The 22,844-nt window shown below is 44.7% G+C and overlaps 1 protein-coding gene across 3 annotated transcripts in view; it reads left to right on the top strand.

The window, feature by feature from the left end:
• Positions 1-22,844, top strand: part of KHDRBS3 (KH RNA binding domain containing, signal transduction associated 3) — a 100,709-nt gene that overhangs the window by 52,034 nt on the left and 25,831 nt on the right. For all 3 annotated transcript variants that reach the window (XR_005779025.1, XM_040432323.1, XM_040432322.1), the window contains 3 exons: positions 101-240; positions 2,123-2,309; positions 17,116-17,198. Coding sequence is in view for 2 of the 3 variants with exons in the window: in XM_040432323.1 (XP_040288257.1) it covers positions 101-240; positions 2,123-2,309; positions 17,116-17,198 (410 nt within the window). In the remaining variant the exon portion in view is untranslated. The remainder of the gene's footprint in view (positions 1-100; positions 241-2,122; positions 2,310-17,115; positions 17,199-22,844) is intronic.

Here is a 22,844-nt window from a genome sequence, read left to right as displayed (position 1 = left end):
GTCGAGTCCAAGCCTCGTGTTGACGTTTTATAGATGTTCTATTCTGGAATAGGGTTTACATTTCTTTAACGCTGCTTCTTGTTTACTCTTGCGTACGTAGGATTACAATGATGAAATCAGACAAGCACAGCTGCAAGAACTCACTTATTTAAATGGTGGCTCTGAAAATGAAGAAGTCCCAGTAGTCCGGGGCAAACAGTCAGTCCGTGCCCGGGGAGCACCAGTCACTACATTATCCAGGTAATATTTGTTCTGTGGAAATAATAAGCATGGTCAGGTCTATAAGAGTAATATTAATAAGCAGCTTGTGTCAACTACAATAATTATGGTAAGAATGTGGCCTGCAAATGCATGTGGTGTTATTGGTGTCTCCTCAGAGACTTTCTGGCCTCTGAGATTAGTGCTTGCATGCTGGCTCAATTTACACAGCAGATGTTCCTGTTCTATCTTCATTTATATTTCATACTATGATGTTTTATGGGAATAAACCTATAGCAAGGCTTGCAGTACTTAAAGGCTATAGATATAGACTGTGTACAATTTTTTATTTATTCTTTATTCGATTTGTAAATGCAAAATGAAGTCCTTCACCTAGCTGCTTAATCTGATCTAGATCTGCTGCTGTTTTGATGGCTTTTTCTACTCTCCCCTTACTTTCTCTGTGTCAGAGATAACAACAGGAGGTTGTACAAGAAGATGTGTGGAATTAGGAGGGGGGATACAAGGAAGGCAGCACACATAGGCTGTAGATAGGGAGTCAAGCACACACAGGGCACATTGCAGAGGAAAGATAGAAGCATCCTGGACACACCTAACTCAAATCCAGCATGTATTGCTGAGAAGGACATGTCTGAAACTAGGTGCAGGATGAATACTGGATTTCAGGGAGGGTGAAAATTGAGTGACAGATTGGAGATTGTGGACTGAAGATGACTGCAGTTTTTTTTAATTTAAATTAACCAATAATGTGCCAATATAATTTATTCCATGTCAAAAGTGTCCATAGTGTAAAAAGTGCACGTCCACCTATAATAAAATGTTATTATTTTAAATACAATGTTCTGTGCTGATTTATTGCATAACGCATCTGCTTAGCAGTTGGATCTCCATTTTTCCATACGACTGCATACGCAAAATTATACAATTCTGCAGCCACCACTAGGGGAGCTTACTTCATACTGTTTTTGCATTGAACTTAAAGGAGTTGTGCCATCTTGACATTTATTGCATATTGATAGGACATGCCATAAATGTCTGATAGGTGTGGGTCCTACATCTGGAAACTGCTTCTGCTTCAAGAACGGGCCCTTCTGTGAATGAAAAACATGTCTGAATGCACTACATCCTCCCTATTCACCGCTATGGACTTCTAAAAACAGCAAGGCGATCAGGCTCTGCTATTTTCAGAAGTCCCATAGCAGTAAATGGAGAGAACACTGCACATGTGCCACATGCCACATCTCTATTCACCGCTATTGAACTTCCAAAAATAGCCAATCCAGCGCTCAGCACTTATAAGAAGTCCCATATCCGTTAATGGAAAAAAACATGCATGCAAAGCATGCTTTCCACTTTGGAGGCCGGTTCTTGAGAGAGGAGCAAGTTGCAGACATGGAACCAGCAACTATCAGACATTTATGGCATATCCTATTGATATGCCATAAATGTCCAAATGGGAATAACCCTTTAATGATAACATAGTATGTGATATACTCCTCAGCTCCCCCTTGTGGAGACTCCTAGCATCCAGATCTTTATCATGTGTGACTATATAGTAGATCAGATGTCTGCTTTAGAAAAAATAGACCTCTGCACTATATTAAGAGATGGTATAAAATAAATTTTTTGCCTAAAAACAAAAAAGTCTTTAGAAATGGACTTTTATTTTAAGTTAAACATATATTTTAACAGTAGCCCTGTGGTTTAACTGGGGAATACCAATACTAGTTGTAAAGTGTTTAACCGCACATTCATTTAGATGCAGAAGGTGCTTTCCTATTCATTAGATGAATTGTACTTTTTTTATGTTTTGCACTTTTTTATTCTATGAAAAATTTAATATTATGTCTATTATATTCTATATGTTTCCTATAAACCCACACTGACCTTACTTTTGTTACAGGGGTCGTGGAGGAGTACCACCGCCATCAACAGGAGTACCAAGAGGAGCTCCAGCTCCCAGAGGAGTAACCCCAGCAAGGGTACCATCAACAAGAGCTAGAGGACTTCTTGCCTCAAGAGCAAGGGCAATACCCCCTCCAGCGGGATATAGACTCCCACCACCAGCACAGGACACTTACGGTGAATATGTGAGTATTACACTTGGGTTGACATGAGACAGTTACTGTTTTTAATGGATTTAATTATCCCATGACTAATGTCAAAAATGAAAATCGGACATCATATAGTACATGACAACCTCTTTAATAAAAAAGCTAGAACCAGCCCTGTATCTCACACGGATCCAGAGATCTCCATTCATTGCTCCGCTAGATTTATATAAAGCAGGTAGCTCAAGGGGGCTGTTGAAGGATGAAACTGAGCATGTGCGGCCATCTCAGTGAGCTGGGCAAAGAAATAAGAAAAGAACAAACAGCAGGTGGCGCTATACAGATACATTTTATTGAATAACTCAGTGGCTATTCTAAATTTTTAAATACCTGCAATTACAAAAGTATTCAGATCCAGGTGCTGGTTTGAAAACTGTAGAATATTTGTGGGACAACCTCGTTAAGTGTGCTGAAGCTTTCACTGCTGTTCTCATCTTTCCATTTCCTTTGTTTTGCGTTGAGGATAAATTTAGCTTTGCTTTATCTAAACCGTAGTCTCGCAGTGATGTCCTTGGTTCTTGTATTTTCAATACTAGCTAGAATTATTCTTTTTAGCTGATTGTCTTATGCTACAATAGGAACTGAACTAGATCTTGGGTAGAATCATGAAATAGACACAATGAAGGATAGCTGAATATAGTGTTGGTTATAAAAACCTTAAAGGATATTAAACAAAAATGATTAAAAAACAAAACGATGTTTCGGTCTGCACTCTTCACTTCTTCATTCATTTTCAGACCTCCTGATACGTGGTTTGCAGCCCGCTCTCTGCTATTAGTTTCAAACGTTGCTCCTGTGTATGTGTCCCTCTCAGTGATAGGTGCTGGATCTGGGTGTCCATGATGCTGCTTCCTTCCCCCTGCAAACTGCCTTTATGTGCACTTTCCTCCCTATCTACAGCCCTTGTTAGCAGTTTTTTTTATATGCCTCCTCCACCCTGTGTTCTGCCACGTACAACCGTCTCTCCCTCCCTGATGTTGTCTCTTAACATTGAGAGAAGGGAGGGGGAGAGCAGAGAGATGTGAGAGAGAGCAAGGTGAAGGTCTTGCGTATGCACACTACTCAGAGGCAAAATTGACATTTTTAAGGTTTGGCTTCTGAAACCTCAAAAAAATATAAAAAATTATAGACTATTTTGTAGACGGTCAGATTGGGCTTGATACAGTGGGAGACCTTCTAAACTTACTGTCTTTCTGCTCTGGCTCATAGAGGGATTTTCCCCAAGTGAGAGACGACACCTTTTCACTTGAATGTGGTTGACCCTCCCTTTAGATTAGTCAAAAAAATCTTCGCCAAATCGTATCTTCCTATCAGTGACTATATACTTTGTGAATCTGAGCGCCAACAAACACTAAATTACAGAGACTTCAGGCAATTTTCACTGGGAAAATACAGATGTAGCCAGCATTATCTTGACTCAAGGCTCCAGGATGTTCACTTACTGCAATTTGTTGCATTATTGTAATGTGATTTTGTTGCTTCAAAGCGCCAAGCTTTACTACGTCTTTATGTAAATGATCCTCTTCCTGTAAAGCGAATTGTCATTTATGTGTCTGTCCTGTCAGTCAATTCCTCATTCCACAGGAAGCCTTAGAATATAACATGAAGACGCCTTACTTACTGTAATTAGCCAAATCCCTGCTTTGTGATAATGAGACCCTGAAGACCAAAAAATTGTCCACAAATGGATATCTAATCCTTCTCATCATCAATTGTTCAGTGAATCCACAAAGTGTCGTGTGGTTCATGTATTACCCCAGAATATTGCTGCTCCATGCACTGGGTAGACACATGTACAGTACAGACCAAAAGTTTGGACACACCTTCTCATTCAAAGAGTTTTCTTTATTTTCATGACTATGAAGGCATCAAAACTATGAATTAACACATGTGGAATTATATACATAACAAACAAGTGTGAAACAACTGAAAATATGTCATATTCTAGGTTCTTCAAAGTAGCCACCTTTTGCTTTGATTACTGCTTTGCACACTCTTGGCATTATCTTGATGAGCTTCAAGAGGTAGTCCCCTGAAATGGTCTTCCAACAGTCTTAAAGGAGTTCCCAGAGATGCTTAGCACTTGTTGGCCCTTTTGCCTTCACTCTGCGGTCCAGCTCACCCCAAACCATCTCGATTGGGTTCAGGTCCGGTGACTGTGGAGGCCAGGTCATTCTGGCGCAGCACCCCATCACTCTCCTTCATGGTCAAATAGCCCTTACTTTCAAAGTTTTCCCAATTTTTCGGCTGACTGACTGACCTTAATTTCTTAAAGTAATGATGGCCACTCGTTTTTCTTTACTTAGCTGCTTTTTTCTTGCCATAATACAAATTCTAACAGTCTATTCAGTAGGACTATCAGCTGTGTATCCACCTGACTTCTCCTCAACACCACTGATGGTCCCAACCCCATTTATAAGGCAAGAAATCCCACTTATTAAACCTGACAGGGCACACCTGTGAAGTGAAAACCATTTCAGGGGACTACCTCTGGAAGCTCATCAAGAGTGTGCAAAGCAGTAATCAGAGCAAAAGGTGGCTACTTTGAAGAACCTAGAATATGACATATTTTCAGTTGTTTCACACTTGTTTGTTATGTATATAATTCCACATGTGTTAATTCATAGTTTTGATGCCTTCAGTGTGAATCTACAATTTTCATAGAAAACTCTTTGAATGAGAAGGTGTGTCCAAACTTTTGGTCTGTACTGTATATGGAGTCCCTATGACCTTTGTGTGGACACCTATGGTCACCATCGGCTGCCATCTAGGCTTTCTCCATTGCAGTGTGTTCAGAACAATGCTGCAATGATGGAGCTTGCCACAAGTCTATGATGGTATATTGCTAGGATATGTCATCAAAGTCAGATAGGTGCGTGTCTCACCTCTGAAACCTGCACCTATCTCCAGAACGGGCTCCCGGAAAGTGAAGGAGAATGGACTATGTATGTGCAGCGTGATCTCCATTAATTTCTATGGCAGTTCAGAAAATAACCGTATTGAAATGAATGGAGAGTGCACCACACAAGAGTGTCCTTCACTCCATTTACTTCTATTGGACTAAGGCAACAAGGTGTACACCTCATCATGAATTAGGTGCGTCAACCGGCAGCGCTCCTGGTTATCGTAGACTGGCATACGCCACCGGTCCATGATAAATCCCATGGCCCATAGTTTTTTGGGAAAAGATTTAGTATAGATTATATTTTATTCATTTAAATCCCTGTTCTTTTTATGCTTTTGAGTCCAGTTGGCGCTCCCAATCTAAGGTTACCAGCTATCTCTTTGCCTAGTCACACAGAGAAGACTGTCAATCACTGTTAGGTCCGCCCAGTGGACTCCTCAGCATGAAAAGAGCAGGAATTCAAATGAATGAAGTGCAAGTTATACTAAATCCTTTCCTGTAAGGGTCCATTCACACGTCCGTAGTGTATTGTGGATCCGCAATACACCTGGCCGGAACCCCCATAGAACTGCCTATTCTTGTCCGCAAGAATAGGACATGTTCTATTTTTTTCCGTAGCCGAGGACCGGAAGTTCGGGGCTGCGTTCCGGAAATGCGGATGCGGACAGCGCTCTGTGTGCTGTGCGCATCCATTCCTGCCCCATTGAGAATGAAAGAATCCGCACCCGTTCCGGTTAATTGCGGGAACAGGTGCGGACACAATCTACGGACGTCTGAATGGACCCTACAACTGTATATCAATCCACTCAGCTCCTCCTGCTCTATAACATGCTTCCTGCAGATCAGACTCAAATTCAACCTGACAGGTTCCCTTTACGTATGGATTGTATACGTTTGTTGATCATGTGATCCTTTGCAGTAATTATCTGCCTCTATAGGAAGGACACAATGGACAGACCACTTCTGATAATGCCAGACCTTCCCTATACAGTGTACATGTTGGATAGAATGTTGTCCAATAATCATCGTATTAGCGATGGTGCAGAAAATTCCAAGGAATTTTGGAAATGGCAATGACAAAGCAGCAATTGTTTGCACCTGCTCCCCGGTTTCTCACAGTGTCCGTGTACGTTATGCTGGATGTTTAGCCTGTTTACTTGCTTTATTCATGGGTCTAAAATAGCCTCCGCTTTACTCCCCCTCTCCATGAGGGACCCAGGGAGCAGACGCACATCGTTGGCTTAACTTCTTATTAGACTTGCCGAGGGATATTGAAACCACTGGTTACAGCCTGAAATAGATGCAGTTTATGAGCTTACAAACTTGTTTACCTGTCAGAAGTTAATATTGACGAGGGTGGAGTTTATTTTACTTGTGTTTGTGCTACAAAAATTAAATGTTTTAAAGAATTGCAATTTTTATATATTTTTTTGCAAAATTTCTGATTTCCCATATAAAATGGACTAGAGACATTAAAGGTTATTAAATATGTGTCAGCCAAACTCCTGAGAACAAAAAAATTGGGCATGTCGAAATCCAGCTGCCCGGACCTTATGTTCTCCTGATGTAAAATGTGGGGAAGCTCCCATGTATATTAGCTGATTGGCTTTAGTGATGACTGTGCTTTCCGGTTTCGAGTGTGAAGGCTAAAACGTTGCCTCCCGACACGTGGTCACACCTACATACCCTCGGCAATTTGAGACAGTATGACATCATAGGATTTCTAGGAAAATACATTTATTAAAGGAGCTATCTGGGCTTTTTAAATGATCCATGCTTTCTTCTAACCAGTAGAAGTAAGACAGTTTAGTTAGTACTCACCACTCCGCCGATGCCACCGTCTCCACTGCAGAGTTCCAATCGGATGTAATACTAAATGTAGCTGAAGAGGAAGTGAAGGTCAGACATCTGATCAGGATGTAACCCACAGTCCGTCCGTTTAAATGCAGAGGGGATGGTAGCATCAGCAAAGCGATAAAGGGGTGAGTACTACTGGTTAGAATATTTTTTAACTCCTGGAGAAACCCTTTAAGTTGCTACAGGATAGGTGATAAATATATGATCGATGGGGATCCCATAGCTCAACCTCTTACCGATCTCTAAAATGGGGGTCCCAAGTCCCACATTCTTTCTTACTTCACAACAGTGATGAAGAGGAGTTGGATTGTAACAGCAGTCAAGCGCATGTACTGCCTCAGCATGCAAAGTCTAGGGCACTGACAGAGGCAACGGAGTACAGGACTGCTACACACTGACAGAACGGCTTCTTCAAGGGGGTTTTCCAGAGGAATGTTTTATAAAAAATGGGCAGAATGGGTATCAAATAATTGTTTCTTACCTGACCAGCCCCCACCGCTGATGTTCCAACACTGCTCTGTTCCCCACTAGTTTCCAATTTCTGGTCCCTGGCATGACACAGAGGCTTAGACTACCTGCTCAGAGTATCCCTGGCTCAGTTGGGTCGCTACTACAGGCAGTGAATCTAACAGTAAATAGAAAGCACGGGTGAGGGGAAGGAGGGAGATACAGCTGCAGTTAGTTTATCCCTAAGTTGCTTTATTAGAGATTTTTTTCTTATTTTTAACAAAAGGCTTTTTTGTTCCTACGCAGTAAGCACTCAGTTTATGAAAAACAGGATTAAAAGTGGCTTAAAATGCTAAAACAATAACATTCTTAACATCGAGATCTTTATAATATGTCACTTTCCCTGCACCATTGGTGTTGGGTCCCCCATTGCATCTATAGTATTAAATACATGTCGAGTGAGTGTTATGTTTTTTTTAAGAATACCTCTTTAAGAAAATTCAAACAAAACAATAGCTGATCTTAGGGAGACCAGCTACAGAAAACACTGTGGAGCCTCATTTAAGGGTATCGACACAGCAATCCAAAGTGCAAAGCTCCCTGGGAAACAGTGATATGCAAAATAACCGTGGAGCCCCAGTTATGGGTCTTCAACACAGTGAAAGCCAGATATCCCTCAAAGGAAGGAAAACCGAGACAACGGGTGTCCCCATTACAGAGATCACCAAATCCACCATATTAAGTGGCCCCTATGTCAAGATCCCGCTCTTTTACAAGCTTTAAGGATGTAACGGGGAAAACCTAAGCCAGTTATCTATCCACAGACAGCTGTTTCGGGGTGTTGCCCCTCATCAGTGTGGAGTAGGATTCTGGCTAACCGGGAGCAATGCCTTGGAGACTACTCAAACAAAACAATAGCTGATCTTAGGAGACCAGCTACAGAAAACACTGTGGAGCCTCATTTAAGAGTCTCGACACAGCAATCCAAACACACTGATGAGGGGCAACACCCCAAAACAGCTGTTGTGGATGGATAACTGGCTTAGGTTTTCCCCGTCACATCCTTAAAGCTTGTAAAAGAGCGGGATCTTGACATAGGGGCCACTTAATATGGTGGATTTGGTGATCTCTGTAATGGGGACACCCGTTGTCTCGGTTTTCCTTCCTTTGAGGGATATCTGGCTTTCACTGTGTTGAAGACCCATAACTGGGGCTCCACGGTTATTTTGCATATCACTGTTTCCCAGGGAGCTTTGCACTTTGGATTGCTGTGTCGAGACTCATAAATGAGGCTCCACAGTGTTTTCTGTAGCTGGTCTCCCTAATATCAGCTATTGTTTTGTTTGAGTAGTCTCCAAGGCATTGCTCCTGGTTAGCCAGAATCCTACTCCACACTGATGAGGGGCAACACCCCAAAACAGCTGTCTGTGGATGGATAACTGGCCTAGGTTTTCCCCGTCACATCCTTAAAGCTTGGAAAAGAGCAGGATCTTGACATAGGGGCCACTTAATATGGTGGATTTGGTGAGGATTTGGTGATCTCTGTAATGGGGACACCCCTTTGCTCGGTTTTCCTTCCTTTGAGGGATATCTGGCTTTCACTGTGTTGAAGACCCATAACTGGGGCTCCACGGTTATTTTGCATATCACTCTTTAAGAAAATGATTAAGATACAAAAATATACAATACTGTGAGAAATATAATAAATAGAAAGCTGTCTCTACGTCTCAAGATTCCGAACTTTTGTTTCTTTTTTACTTTTACTGAACTTTTTGTTTCCATCTTACTGGAGAACAAGATGAAGCAACTTTGTTTCTCCCACGCTGTTTTTTATTTCTGTATTCCTGTTTTGAGCCGGGCCAAGTGCAGTATTACTAAGAAGGTCACGGTAATAAACAAGAAACTTGATGTCAACAGGGAGTTGTTCCATCTGGATGGAGAATGAAGGAAATGAAAATGACTCCTTTGTTTAACACAGTTTTTGTGTGAATTCAGCTGCAGAGTCAAGCAAGGGCAGCGGCTGATGTGAATCAATACGTTTCATGCAGGGGAGGTAGCTACAGGGGGTGAAGTGGTGCCTCAGGGAGGTCTTTCTGCCACATAAAAAAACACCAGAGTTACACCATTAGAAATGACACATGGTAGGTTGGGTGGATAGATTTTGCACTAGGCCCCAGGAGCTTTAAAGGGGATATCCAACCCTTTATAAGTGATGACCTATCCTCAGGCCATCACTATCTGATCGTCTGGGTTCTGAAGCCTTGCACACCTGCCAATTAGCTGTTCTGCACAGCTCCGTGCCTTGTGCAGTGGACGGAACTGGTTACTGCAGCACTGCTCCCATTGATGGCGCCGGAACTGCTCAGCTCCACCCCTTTTGCAGTGGACGTAATAGGCTGATGTAAATGGGAGCTGCTCTGCAGTAACCAGTTTCATCCACGGCACAATTTATGGCACTGTGTAGTTCCATAGACCAAGGTACTGCAGAACAGCTGATCGGTGGAGGTGTGGCGTGTCTGACCTTTGCTGATCAGATAGGAAAGGCCATTTGTAAACAGTTGGACAACCCCTTTAAGATATGATTTCATGATATTGTATCTATGATATATTTTTTTTATTGTGTGTATGTGTATATATACTGTATGTATATACACTCAACAAAAATATAAACGCAACACTTTCGGTTCTGCTCCCATTTTGCATGAGCTGAACTCAAAGATCTGAAACATTTTCTACATACACAAAAGACCCATTACTCTCAAATATTGTTCACAAATCTGTCTAAATCTGTGTTAGTGAGCACTTCTCCTTTGCGGAGATAATCCATCCCACCTCACAGGTGTGGCATATCAAGGTGCTGATTAGACAGCATGAATATTGCACAGGTGTGCCTTAGACTTCCCACAATAAAAGCCCACTCTGAAATGTGCAGTTTGATCACACAGCACAATGCCACAGATGTCGCAACGTTTGAGGGAGCGTGCAATTGGCATGCTGACTGCAGGAATGTCTACCAGAGCTGTTACCCGTGCAATGAATATTCATTTCTCTACCATAAGCCGTCTCCAAAGGCGTTTCAGAGAATTTGGCAGTACATCCAACCGGCCTCACAACGCAGATCACGTGTAACCACACCAGCCCAGGACCTCCACATCCAGCATGTTCACATACATGATCATCTGAGACCAGCTGCCCGGACGGCTGCAGCAACAATCGGTTTGCATAACCAAAGAATTTCTGCACAAACTGTCAGAAACCGTCTCAGGGAAGCTCATCTTCATGCTCGTTGTCCTCATCGGGGTCTGGACCTGACTGCAGTTCATCGTCGTAATCTACTTCAGTGGGCAAATGCTCACATTCTATGGCGTCTGGCACGTTGGAGAGGCGTTCTGTTCACGGATGAATCCCGGTTTTCACTGTTCAGCGCAGATGGCAGACAGCGTGTGTGGCATCGTGTGGGTGAGCGGTTTGCTGACGTCAACGTTGTTGATCGAGTGGCCCATGGTGGTGGTGGGGTTATGGTATGGGCAGGCGTATGTTATGGACAGCGAACACAGGTGCATTTTATTGATGGCATTTTGAATGCACAGAGATACCGTGACGAGATCCTGAGGCCCATTGTTGTGCCATTCATCCACGACCATCACCTCATGTTGCAGCATGATAATGCACAGCCCCTGTTGCGGAGCTTCACGGTATACCCTTAATATCTTCACTTAAATCCCTGTGTAGCTGAAGAAGCAGGTCAATAACCAAGAGACAATTTCCCCAGTGACTGGACGACACACAGTTTGGGAGTCAACTGACTTTACTAGGCATGCGCACCTGGTTTCAAACTCCCATCAGCCCTTGCTATTGTCTGACCCCACTTTTCCTTGTACCATAGTAATCTATGTATTGTATGTAAATGAGGCTGTATGCAGTTTGAAACTGCCAACAGCCTCATTTACATACAATACATAGATTACTATGGTACAAGGAAAAGTGGGGTCAGACAATAGCAAGGGTTGAGGGGGGACACTGCAGCTAGTTTACACAGGTCTCCCAGTGTCCCTGAGACAACACCCTGCTGGGGAAACAATGGGACAGAAAAAGGGGAGAGGTGAAGAGGTACAGACAAGAAAGACATTCTGTAAGTGGCTAGGTTTGCCACAATGCTCCCCCAGAACCAAGCCGGCATACACAGTCTGATCCCAACGGATCGGCTTGGGGATGTCCAGAGGAGCGCTCACAGATCACTTTTCAAGTTCAGTTTGTCTGGATAACCCGTCGGCGTTGCTATTTTGCTTCCCAGGGCGGTAGTGGATGGTAAAGTCATGCAGCAGCGCCAAACTCCAGCGCAGCAGCCGGGCATTGTCTCCTGACACCCTGTTCAGCCACACCAACGGGTTGTGATCTGTGAGTAAGGAAAAGGGTTGTCCGTACAAATAGGGCTGCAGCTTTTTAAGGGCCCACACCACGGCCAGGCATTCTTTTTCTATGGCGGCGTAGCTTACTTCCCGGGGTAAAAGTTTTCTGCTTAAGTAAGCCACTGGATGCTCGCCGCCATCTTCTCCGACTTGGCTCAGTACTGCCCCCAATCCAAACATAGAAGCGTCTGTGTGGACGAGAAAGCGTTTAGTTGGATCAGGGGCGGCAAGTACAGGTGAATTCACAAGAGCGGTTTTTAGTTGCTGGAATGCCTGCTCACACTCTGGGGTCCAGACTACTATCTTAGGGAGATTCTTGCGGGTCAAATCGGTGAGGGGTTTGGCCAGGGTACTGTAGTTGGGTACAAATTTACGGTAGTATCCTGCGGTACCTATGAATGCCAGTACTTGAGTTTTGGTACGAGGGGTTGGCCATTTGGCTACAGCCTCTACCTTAGCCGGTTCGGGTTTTTGTTGGCCGCTCCCTACCCGGTGTCCTAGGTATTGGACTTCTGCCATCCCTATATGGCACTTACTGGGCTTCAGAGTTAATCCTGCCTCCCTAATACGGTCTAGTACGGCTCCTATGTGGGTCAGGTGTTCAGTCCAGGAGTGGCTGAAGATCGCTATATCATCTAGATAGGCGCAAGCGTACTCCTGGAACCCATCCAATAGCCGATCCACCATCCTCTGAAAAGTAGCCGGAGCGTTTTTCATCCCAAATGGCATGACCTTAAACTGGTACAGGCCAAACGGGGTGACAAACGCCGACTTAGGGATGGCATCTTCGGCTAGGGGAATCTGCCAATACCCCTTACAAAGATCTATTGTGGTGAGGTATTGGCCCCTGGCCATTTTGTCCAGGAGCTCGTCTATCCGGGGCATAGGGTAGGCATCGGATACGGTCTTATCATTAAGCCTCCGTTAGTCTACGCAGAAGCGGGTAGTCCCATCCCGCTTCGGTACCAGAACTACTGGGGAGGCCCAAGGGCTTTCAGAGTGCTCTATGACTCCTAGTTGTAGCATTTCTTCAATTTCCTTGCGCATATTATCCTTTACGGATTCAGGTATGCGGTAAGGAGGTTGGCGGATAGGGGTCTGCCCTGGTGTTTCTACTCTGTGGGTGGCTAACGGGGTGTACCCGGGGAGATTAGAAAAAGTGGTTCTTTTTTCCCTTATTAGACTATGAGCCTGCGCCCTTTCCTGGGGACTCAGCCGTTCACCTAACTGAACCTCTTCCAGGTCCTCTTTCTGGCCCTCTTTCTCTAGGAGGTCTGGGAGAGGTAAATTGTCAAAGTCCTCTGCGGCAGAGGCACAAATAGCGGTCACCTCTTCTATGCGCTCGTAGTAGGGCTTCAGCATGTTCACATGGAGCATGCGTCTGCCCCCTGCTCCAGCGCACGGGCCGATCACATAGGTGGTATCGCAGATTTGCTCCACCACCTTGTATGGGCCCTGCCAGGAGTCCTGCAGCTTGTCATTAGGGACTGGCCGTAGGATTAACACCTTCTGCCCGACCTGAAAGCTGCGGTCCCTGGCCCCCTTATCGTACCATCTGCGCTGTCGTTGTTGGGCCGCTTGGAGGTTAGTACGTACCGTCTGGGTCAGAGCCTCCAAGCGTTCCCTAAACTCCAGCACGTATGGGACAATAGGGGTACCATTCGTAGTTACCCCTCCCTCCCAGTGTTCTCTGATAAGGTCTAAGGGACCCCTCACTTTCCTCCCGAACAATAATTCAAAAGGGGAGAATCCCGTGGATTCTTGGGGTACTTCCCTATAGGCAAAGAGCAAGTGGGGCAAAAACCGTTCCCAATCTTTTTGAGTGTCTATGAACGTGCGGATCATCTGTTTAAGTGTTCCGTTAAACCGTTCACAGAGCCCGTTTGACTGGGGTTGGTAGGCGAAGTTTAAGATCGGTTTCACCCCACACACTTTCACAGAGTTGGTGGGTGACCTCTGCAGTGAACTGGGTGCCCCTATCCGAAATAATCTCCTGGGGAAATCCCATACGGGAGAATATTCGCATAAGGGCATCGGCTATAGTCTCTGCATGTACGTTGGTCAACGCCACTGCCTCTGGGTATCTAGTGGCGTAGTCCACTACGGTCATGATGTATTTCTTGCCGGAGGGACTGGGTTTCGCTAGGGGTCCTATTATGTCTACAGCTACTCGACTGAAGGGTTCTTCAATTATGGGCAGGGATCTGAGTTTGGCTTTATAGCGATCCCCTCTCTTCCCTACCCTCTGGCAGGTATCGCACGTTTGACAGTATTGTCTAATATTCTTTGAGATACCTGGCCAGAAGAAGTTCTGCGTCAGCCGATGTTTCGTTCGGCTGATTCCTAAATGTCCTGATAATGGTATATCGTGCGCGATGCGCAGCAACTCTTGTCTATACTTTCGGGGTACCACTAACTGCTTAGTGGGCACGGGTATGGACCCTGCTACTACCTTCTCTGCATAGCGGTATATGAGACCTTTGTCCCAAGCATATCTCTCTCCCTCCAACCCTCCTTGGTCCTTGTTTATCCTATCTTTATATACCTGCAGGGAGGGATCTAGGGCCACCTCACTGCCAAATTCCAGGGGGGCATCCCAGGGGAGAATAGGAGGGGTGTGTGGCATATTGTTTACCTGAGCCTCAGTGTGATCGGATGGAGCCGTGGTGCGTGTTTGCTGCCGGGTAACAACCGGGTAAGCCTCTTGGATAGTTGGTTGATGGACAAAAGCAGAGGTGAGCTCCCCCAAGTCGTTGCCCAAAATAACATCAGCGGTCAAATCCTGCATAATTCCCACCTCCACGTTTCCATGCCCTGCCCCCCAATTCAAATGCACCTTGGCAGTGGGAACTTTGTAAATTGCTCCCCCTGCCACCCGTACAGCTACACAGTCTCCGGTGAGGGTGTGCTTAGGCACCAAATGATTTCGGACCAGGGTTAACGTGGCCCCAGAGTCACGTAATCCTTGTATACTCTTCCCCTCCATGTGTACCACCTGGCGGTGCCCTTGGCGGTTGTCTGAGGCGGCTTGTATGGGGTTTACCTCGTGTAGGATCCCCAGAGGCTCTTCTTTTGAGGTGACTGTGGATGTTGGGAGCACAGATTCTCTTTGGCAGCAGTGTACTGCAGCCCGATTGGGGGGAGTAGGACCCTGGTGGTTCCAGTTCTGGCGAGGTCGGTTACGTGGGCAGTCTCTCTGGATGTGCCCCTGTTGGTTGCAGGTGTGGCAGCGGATCGGTGGTCGGGTATTGTACCTAGGAGGGTACGGGTTGTGGCTCGTGGCTGGTCGTGGGTGAGCCAAGGTAGTCACTGCTGGCAGAGGGGTGGTAGATCCAAACGTGGTCCAGTGTGGTGTGCGTTGATCTCGCCTGGTGTCTTGGAACTCGTCAGCTATCCTGGCTGCCTCTGGTAGGGTATGGGGTTTGCGATCTCGTACCCAATTTTGAAGTTCTGTGGTTAGTCCATTAAAAAACTGCTCCGTTACTATTAACTGGAACATCTCTTCCATAGTGGTGACCCGAGCCGCTTCCATCCACCCCTTGGCAGCTCGTTGTAGTCGGTGTGCCCATTCAGTGTGTGAGTCTTTTGTTTGTTTCTTGATGTCCCGGAATTTGAGTCGGTATGCCTCAGAGGTAATGGCATACCGTGCTAGGATGGCTTGTTTGACTTTGGGATAATTCCTGATGTCTTCGTCTGGGACGGTCCGGTATGCCTCTGCGGCGCGGCCTGACAATCTACCTGCCAGCAGGGGTACTTGGTTGGCTGGGCTGATGTCGTGTAGCTGGCACAACCTTTCGAAATCCTGTAGGTATTCGTCAATATCACTTTCTCCTTCTGTGTAATTTTTAAAAGCTTGGTAGGGAATCTTAGCTTTTCCCTGGGTAGTGCTGGTGGGCGCTGGGGCTCCTTCCCCAACTCGCTGAATAGCGTTTTGCTTAGCTACAATGTACTCGTGTACATCTGCTATCAGTCTTTCCAGTGTCTCCATGGAGGGGGTGTTTGGGTAAAAAGCTAACCTGCTATTGAGCTCTCTTGTAAATTCTGTTGGCTCTGTCTCCTGTGGAGTTGCCGTAGTCGTTGCTCTGTCCCCCTCCATGAGTTCGGCCACAAGAGTAGCTTTAGTTTTGTTGCTGGCTATTCTTCCCCTTGCTTCCAATAATTCCTTTAACGTAGTTCGTTTCAATGTTGCATAATTCGTCTCCATTCACCGTTCGTTCGAATGACTGCACATATTCTCGAACTCCGGTATATCCGAATGGCTGTTTTAACAAACTGCTGCTTTGCTGTGCTGCAAGGCTTGTATCCCGCCGCTTGCCACCAATTGTTGCGGAGCTTCACGGTATACCCTTAATATCTTCACTTAAATCCCTGTGTAGCTGAAGAAGCAGGTCAATAACCAAGAGACAATTTCCCCAGTGACTGGACGACACACAGTTTGGGAGTCAACTGACTTTACTAGGCAGGCGCACCTGGTTTCAAACTGCCAACAGCCTAATTTACATACAATACATAGATTACTATGGTACAAGGAAAAGTGGGGTCAGACAATAGCAAGGGCTGATGGGAGGTTGAGGGGGGACACTGCAGCTATTTTACACAGGTCTCCCAGTGTCCCTGAGACAACACCCTGCTGGGGAAACAATGGGACAGAAAAAGGGGGGAGGTGAAGAGGTACAGACAAGAAAGACATTCTGTAAGTGGCTAGGTTTGCCACAGCCCCATATTGCAAGGATCTGTACACAATTCCTGGAAGCTGAAAACATTGCAGTTCTTGCATGGCCAGCATACTCACCGGACATGTCACCCGTTGAGCATGTTTGGGATGCTCTGGATCGTCGTATACAACAGCGTGTTCCAGTTCCTGCAAATATTCTGCAACTTCGCACAGCTATTGGAGAGGAGTGGACCAACATTCCACAGGCCACAATCAACCACCTGATCAACTCTATGCAACGGAATTGTGTTGGCAAATGGTAGCCACACCAGATACTGACTGGTTTTCATGCCCATATGCACATTTCAGAGTGACCTTCTATTGTGGGCAGATCTTTGAGTTCAGCTCATGCAAAATGGGAGCAAAACCGAAAGTGTTGCGTTTATATTTTTGTTCGGTGTATATATGTATATTTATGTTATATTTATATTTTCTGTTTCTTTCTTCTTCTAGGATTACGACGATGGATATGGAACTGCATATGACGAACCAACCTATGAGTCTTACGATAACAACTATAATTCACAAGGGCAGAGGTGAGTCGAGCGGCGGACGGGCTGTTCTAGTATTCACGATGAGTGTGCATTTTAATATTTTTTTTGGGTTATGGAGGTATTTGTTTTCAATAACTGTTTCTTTGCAAGCATTGACGTTCATTATCATAATGAGAACATATTCCAACCTGCTTTCCAAGCACTTTCCCTTATAGCTCTGGTGCTCCTGGGACATTTCTTAGCTATCGAACTGTGGCATTCATTGGAAGAAAAAACTGTTGAGAATTGGAAAACAGATCCTTACTGCTAGCTCTTTTTTAGTTTTTCTTTAAAATTGGCTCATATTTGATTAAGTAAAAATCAACATTTAAAGGGACAATGTCATAAATTCTGTCATGATTTCAAGAATTTATGACAACAATGAACCTCAAAAGGAAGGGTGAAAATAAACACAAGAAAACCTTGGCAGCCGTATCACACAGACAGTCTTGCAGAAATCTTGTGGCGAGCACAGGGATTCATTTCTAGTCATTTCAATTTTTGTTTTTAAAAGGCCATAAAAAGGGTTGAGTTTATTTTAGGGTGTGGATGTTTGTGGATGGGGGGCTCCTGCTGCAGTCAGTTACTTTACAGCCAGACACAGGGATCAGAAGGAGGAAGATAAGAAGAATTAACAGTTTTGATTGCAGTTTGAGAATAAGTTCAAAGGAGAGGAGAAATCACTGGACATTTGTTTTATTTGTTTTGTGTGAACTTTCTGCATGAAGTGTTGTCTTTGCAACTTCTGGTTTGCGTTTGTAACCAGTAGTTTTTGCTTTGTTTAAAATGTTAGATTATTAAAGGCGTTGTCCCATCTGAGGCAATGGGGGCATATTGCTAGGCTATGTCCCCATTGTCTGATAGGTGCAGGTCGGGGAAGATGGTGGCTGGTTTCCCCGAGTCATGCCACCTCCAAGCGCTCCCCCTGCTGCAGTGAATGGAAGCGCACCGCTCTTGCGAGGCCACCGCTCCCATAAATTTTTATTGGGCCGAAATAGGCAAGCCGGTGCATGCGCAGTGCGCCCTCCACCACTTTCAGGGCTTTGTTCTCAGTGTAGGTGCGGGACCTGCACCTATCAGACAATGGGGGCATATCCTTGCGGTATACTTCCCTTGTCTGAGATAGGAAAACCCCTTTAAAGTAAAACATGAAAATTAATAATAAGCATACCAGTATAATAAAAATGATATCCAGTTAACTACTCATTATTTCTGAGAAAGCCTATGAACACATTTTTTTGGTAATTTAGGCGACAGATTTTTGTGACTCGAGAAAGCCAGCGTAAGCACAGAGCATTAAAAAATCCTCCAAATTTTCCAAATACGCACATTACAGTCTGTGCATAAATAATTAATTAATGAAGGAAGGAAGGAAGACACATGTAAATCCTGATGACAATACTGATGACAATACTGATGGTATATCATCAGGATCCTGAGCCAGAATACTGACGGATTTCAATACACTCGTCTGAAAGTGGGCTTAGGCTACTTTCACACTAGCGGCAGGGGACTCCAGCAGGCTGTTCCGGCGGGTGAACACCCTGTCAGATGCATCCTGCCGCTAGTTCATGTGTGCCCCCGGACTGCCAATCCGTCCCTATTGACTATAATGGGGGCAGGGGCGGAGTTCCGGCGGCAGCATGGCAGCGCATGCCGAGAGGCGGCCGGACAAAAAGTACTGCATGCAGTACCCTTACTCCATAGTTTTGAATCCCTAATGCCACTTTTTAGCTGACTAATGCAAATGTATTAAGAAACACGAGTGCGGTATCGGAGTTCGACAGGTCCAGGTCCACCTGGTTATTTTAATTTGGAAATTATTATATTTTCACTTATCTCTGCAGACTCATCGAAGTCTGTTCAAAGCCCATTTGGGATAAATAGACCCTAAGTTACAAACCTGTTTATTAGAATATGCATGTAAGGGGAGGTATATGTTGATGTTGTCTCTTTGGTCATCCATAGTTATAATCCTATCAAAGTAATTCAAGGTCTGTCAAAGGCTGTGTCTAAGGAACCCCCTAGGGTGTGAACCTCCAGGGTATAAATGCCAAAACACTATATAGCAGTATATACTTTAGCACGATCAGGACTCGTCTGTGGGTCAGTACATTGAAATCAGACTCTACCTTCCTGTTCTGACTTCGGGAGATATTATTCATGTATTATTTGTGACTGTATATTAGTGTGACTTTTCTTGAACTTAGTTCATAGCTCTTCCAATTCAGAAGAGCAAAAAACAAGTAGATCAGTGGCATGTAGTTTTTACTATTTCAGAAGGAAACTGCTAATACCACTGTTGCATGGTCAACATAGAGATGGGACCCTATAACAAAAATGGGAACACTTCCACATTGAAGGGAGTCTGTCATCTCCATATGGCCATATACAGTGCTTACATGGCTCTGTATCACACCTATACAGGATTGTAACGGTACCTTTGTTCTTTTCTTTAGACTTGCACCAGCAGGAAAAACGAAGTTTAATTCATATGCAAATGAGCACTCGCAAGTGCCCAGGGGCGGCGTTCAGTGTGTAGGTGCCCAGGCTGCCCTGCCTTCTTTTCACTTTACTCCTCCCCAGCCTCTGCCTTTGCCCGCCCTCCAAGTCCGGACCTATCGATGAGGCAAGAGACTTGGAGGGCGGGCAAAGGCAGAGTCTGGGGAGGAGTAAAGTGAAAAGAAGGCAGAGCAGCCTGGGCACCTACACAGTGAACACCGCCCCTGGGCACTTGCGAGTGCTCATTTGCATATGAATTAAACTTCATTTTTCCTGCTGGTGCAAGTCTAAAGAAAAGAACAAAGTTTAATTCATATGCAAATGAGCACTCGCAAGTGCCCAGGGGCGGTGTTCAGTGTGTAGGTGCCCAGGCTGCTCTGCCTTCTTTTCACTTTACTCCTCCCCAGACTCTGCCTTTGCCCGCCCTCCAAGTCTCTTGCCTCATCGATAGGTCCGGACTTGGAGGGCGGGCAAAGGCAGAGGCTGGGGAGGAGTAAAGTGAAAAGAAGGCAGGGCAGCCTGGGCACCTACACAGTGAACACCGCCCCTGGGCACTTGCGAGTGCTCATTTGCATATGAATTAAACTTTGTTTTTCCTGCTGGTGCAAGTCTAAAGAAAAGAACAAATGTACTGTTACAATCCTGTATAGGTGTGATACAGAGCCATGTAAGCACTGTATATGGCCATATGGAGATGACAGACTCCCTTCAATGGTTTTCTGTCCGGAGGCCAGTCAGACTGATGCTAGAGAAGGGTCGTGGTCTTCTGGCAACTCCTGTAAAAAAAAGAATCACTCTTCATGTTCACACTTTCCATGGGCTTTTCTGGGCTCCACATGTTGATGTGTTTTCCCTCAGGATTGCTCATCACAATCAGATCGGTGAGGGTCCAACACTCAGTACCCCACTGACCAGTTGCTCCGTGCAGCCTTTGGCAGCACGGCCACTATACTTTGACTAGAGCTGTCCTTCTGGCTCAATTCAGAGTACTAGTTCTGGGGCCAGAGAGTGTAACAGCTGATCAGTGTAGCTCCCGGATGTCAGACCCCGACCGATCAGATATTGATGATCAGGATAGGTCATCAATATGTGGAGCCTGGGAAAATTCTTTAAGTTAGATGGGTTTTTTTTACACAGGGAAGAAAATCAGTTGCTAAATAGGAAACTACATTAAAAGAATGACTGACTTTACTGCTTTACTTATCCTGTACTGACCCTGTATCATGCTCCAGAGCTGCACTCACTATTCTGCTGGTGCAGTCACTGTGTACATACATTACATTACTTATCCTGTACTGATCCTGAGTTACATCCTGTATTATACTTCAGAGCTGCAGTCACTATTCTGCTGGTGCAGTCACTATGTACATACATTACTTATCCTGAGTTACATCCTGTATTATACTACAGAGCTGCACTCACTATTCTGCTGGTGCAGTCACTGTGTACATACATTACATTACTTATCCTATACTGATCCTGAGTTACATCCTGTATTATACTCCAGAGCTGCAGTCACTATTCTGCTGGTGCAGTCACTGTGTACATACATTACTTATCCTGTACTGATCCTGAGTTACATCCTGCTTTATACTCCAGAGCTGCACTCACTATTCTGCTGGTTGAGTCACTGTGTACATACATTACTTATCCTGTACTGATCCTGAGTTACATCCTGTATTATACTCCAGAGCTGCACTCACTATTCTGCTGGTGCAGTCACTGTGTACATACATTACATTACTTATCCTGTACTGATTCTGAGTTACATCCTGTATTATACTCCAGAGCTGCACTCACTATTCTGCTGGTGCAGTCACTGTGTACATACATTACATTACTTATCCTGTACTGATCCTGAGTTACATCCTGTATTATACTCCAGAGCTGCACTCACTATTCTGCTGGTGCAGTCACTGTGTACATACATTACATTACTTATCCTGTACTGATCCTGAGTTACATCCTGTATTATACTCCAGAGCTGCAGTCACTATTCTGCTGTGCGGTCACTGTGTACATACATTACATTACTTATCCTGTACTGATCCTGAGTTACATCCTGCATTATACTCCAGAGCTGCACTCACTATTCTGCTGGTTGAGTCACTGTGTACATACATTACATTACTTATCCTGTACTGATCCTGAGTTACATCCTGTATTATACTCCAGAGCTGCACTCACTATTCTGCTGGTGCAGTCACTGTGTACATAAATTACTTATCCTGTACTGATCCTGAGTTACATCCTGTATTATACTCCAGAGCTGCACTCACTGTTCTGCTGGTGCAGTCACTGTGCACATACATTACATTACTTATCCTGTACTGATCCTGAGTTACATCCTGTATTATACTCCAGAGCTGCAGTCACTATTCTGCTGTGCGGTCACTGTGTACATACATTACTTATCCTATACTGATCCTGAGTTACATCCTGTATTATACTCCAGAGCTGCATTCACTGTTCTGCTGGTGCAGTCACTGTGCACATACATTACATTACTTATCCTGTACTGATCCTGAGTTACATCCTGCATTATACTCCAGAGCTGCACTCACTATTCTGCTGGTTGAGTCACTGTGTACATACATTACTTATCCTGTACTGATCCTGAGTTACATCCTGTATTATACTCCAGAGCTGCACTCACTATTCTGCTGGTGGAGTCACTGTGTACATACATTACATTACTTATCCTGTATTGGTCCTGACTGGATAATGTCAGACTGTACAGGGACCCCCCCGGACATTTATTGAGCACTGCAGGCAATACATTCATACACTTTTAGTAGTAACAGTAATGGAAGGACACAACATAATACGAATAGTATGTAGTTACTATTAGCAGACATGTCAGGCGAGGGGACTGATCCTCTATCGACATAACAAGAGTTCATTTAACATTAATTCCAGATTATATTAGTCGTAGCAAATATTCTGCACTAGACATGGTCTGTAAAGTCTGCCGTACGGCCCCTAATGGTTGATTTACTTCCCATTTATGTAAGCCGTATGGACCTCCGTGACAGAACAGAAGTGTTTGTCTACTTTCCATTTTATGTTTTCTAGAAGATTTATATCGGATGGTTTGAAAAATTGCTACACAAATATGGAAGCCACTAGAGATCTGCACTACATCAT

This window comes from Bufo bufo, chromosome 5, assembly GCF_905171765.1.
Source record: "Bufo bufo chromosome 5, aBufBuf1.1, whole genome shotgun sequence".
NCBI classification, from domain to species: Eukaryota; Metazoa; Chordata; class Amphibia; order Anura; family Bufonidae; genus Bufo; species Bufo bufo.
Note: the sequence above shows the minus strand (reverse complement) of the source record. Positions and strands in the feature narration are given on the sequence as shown.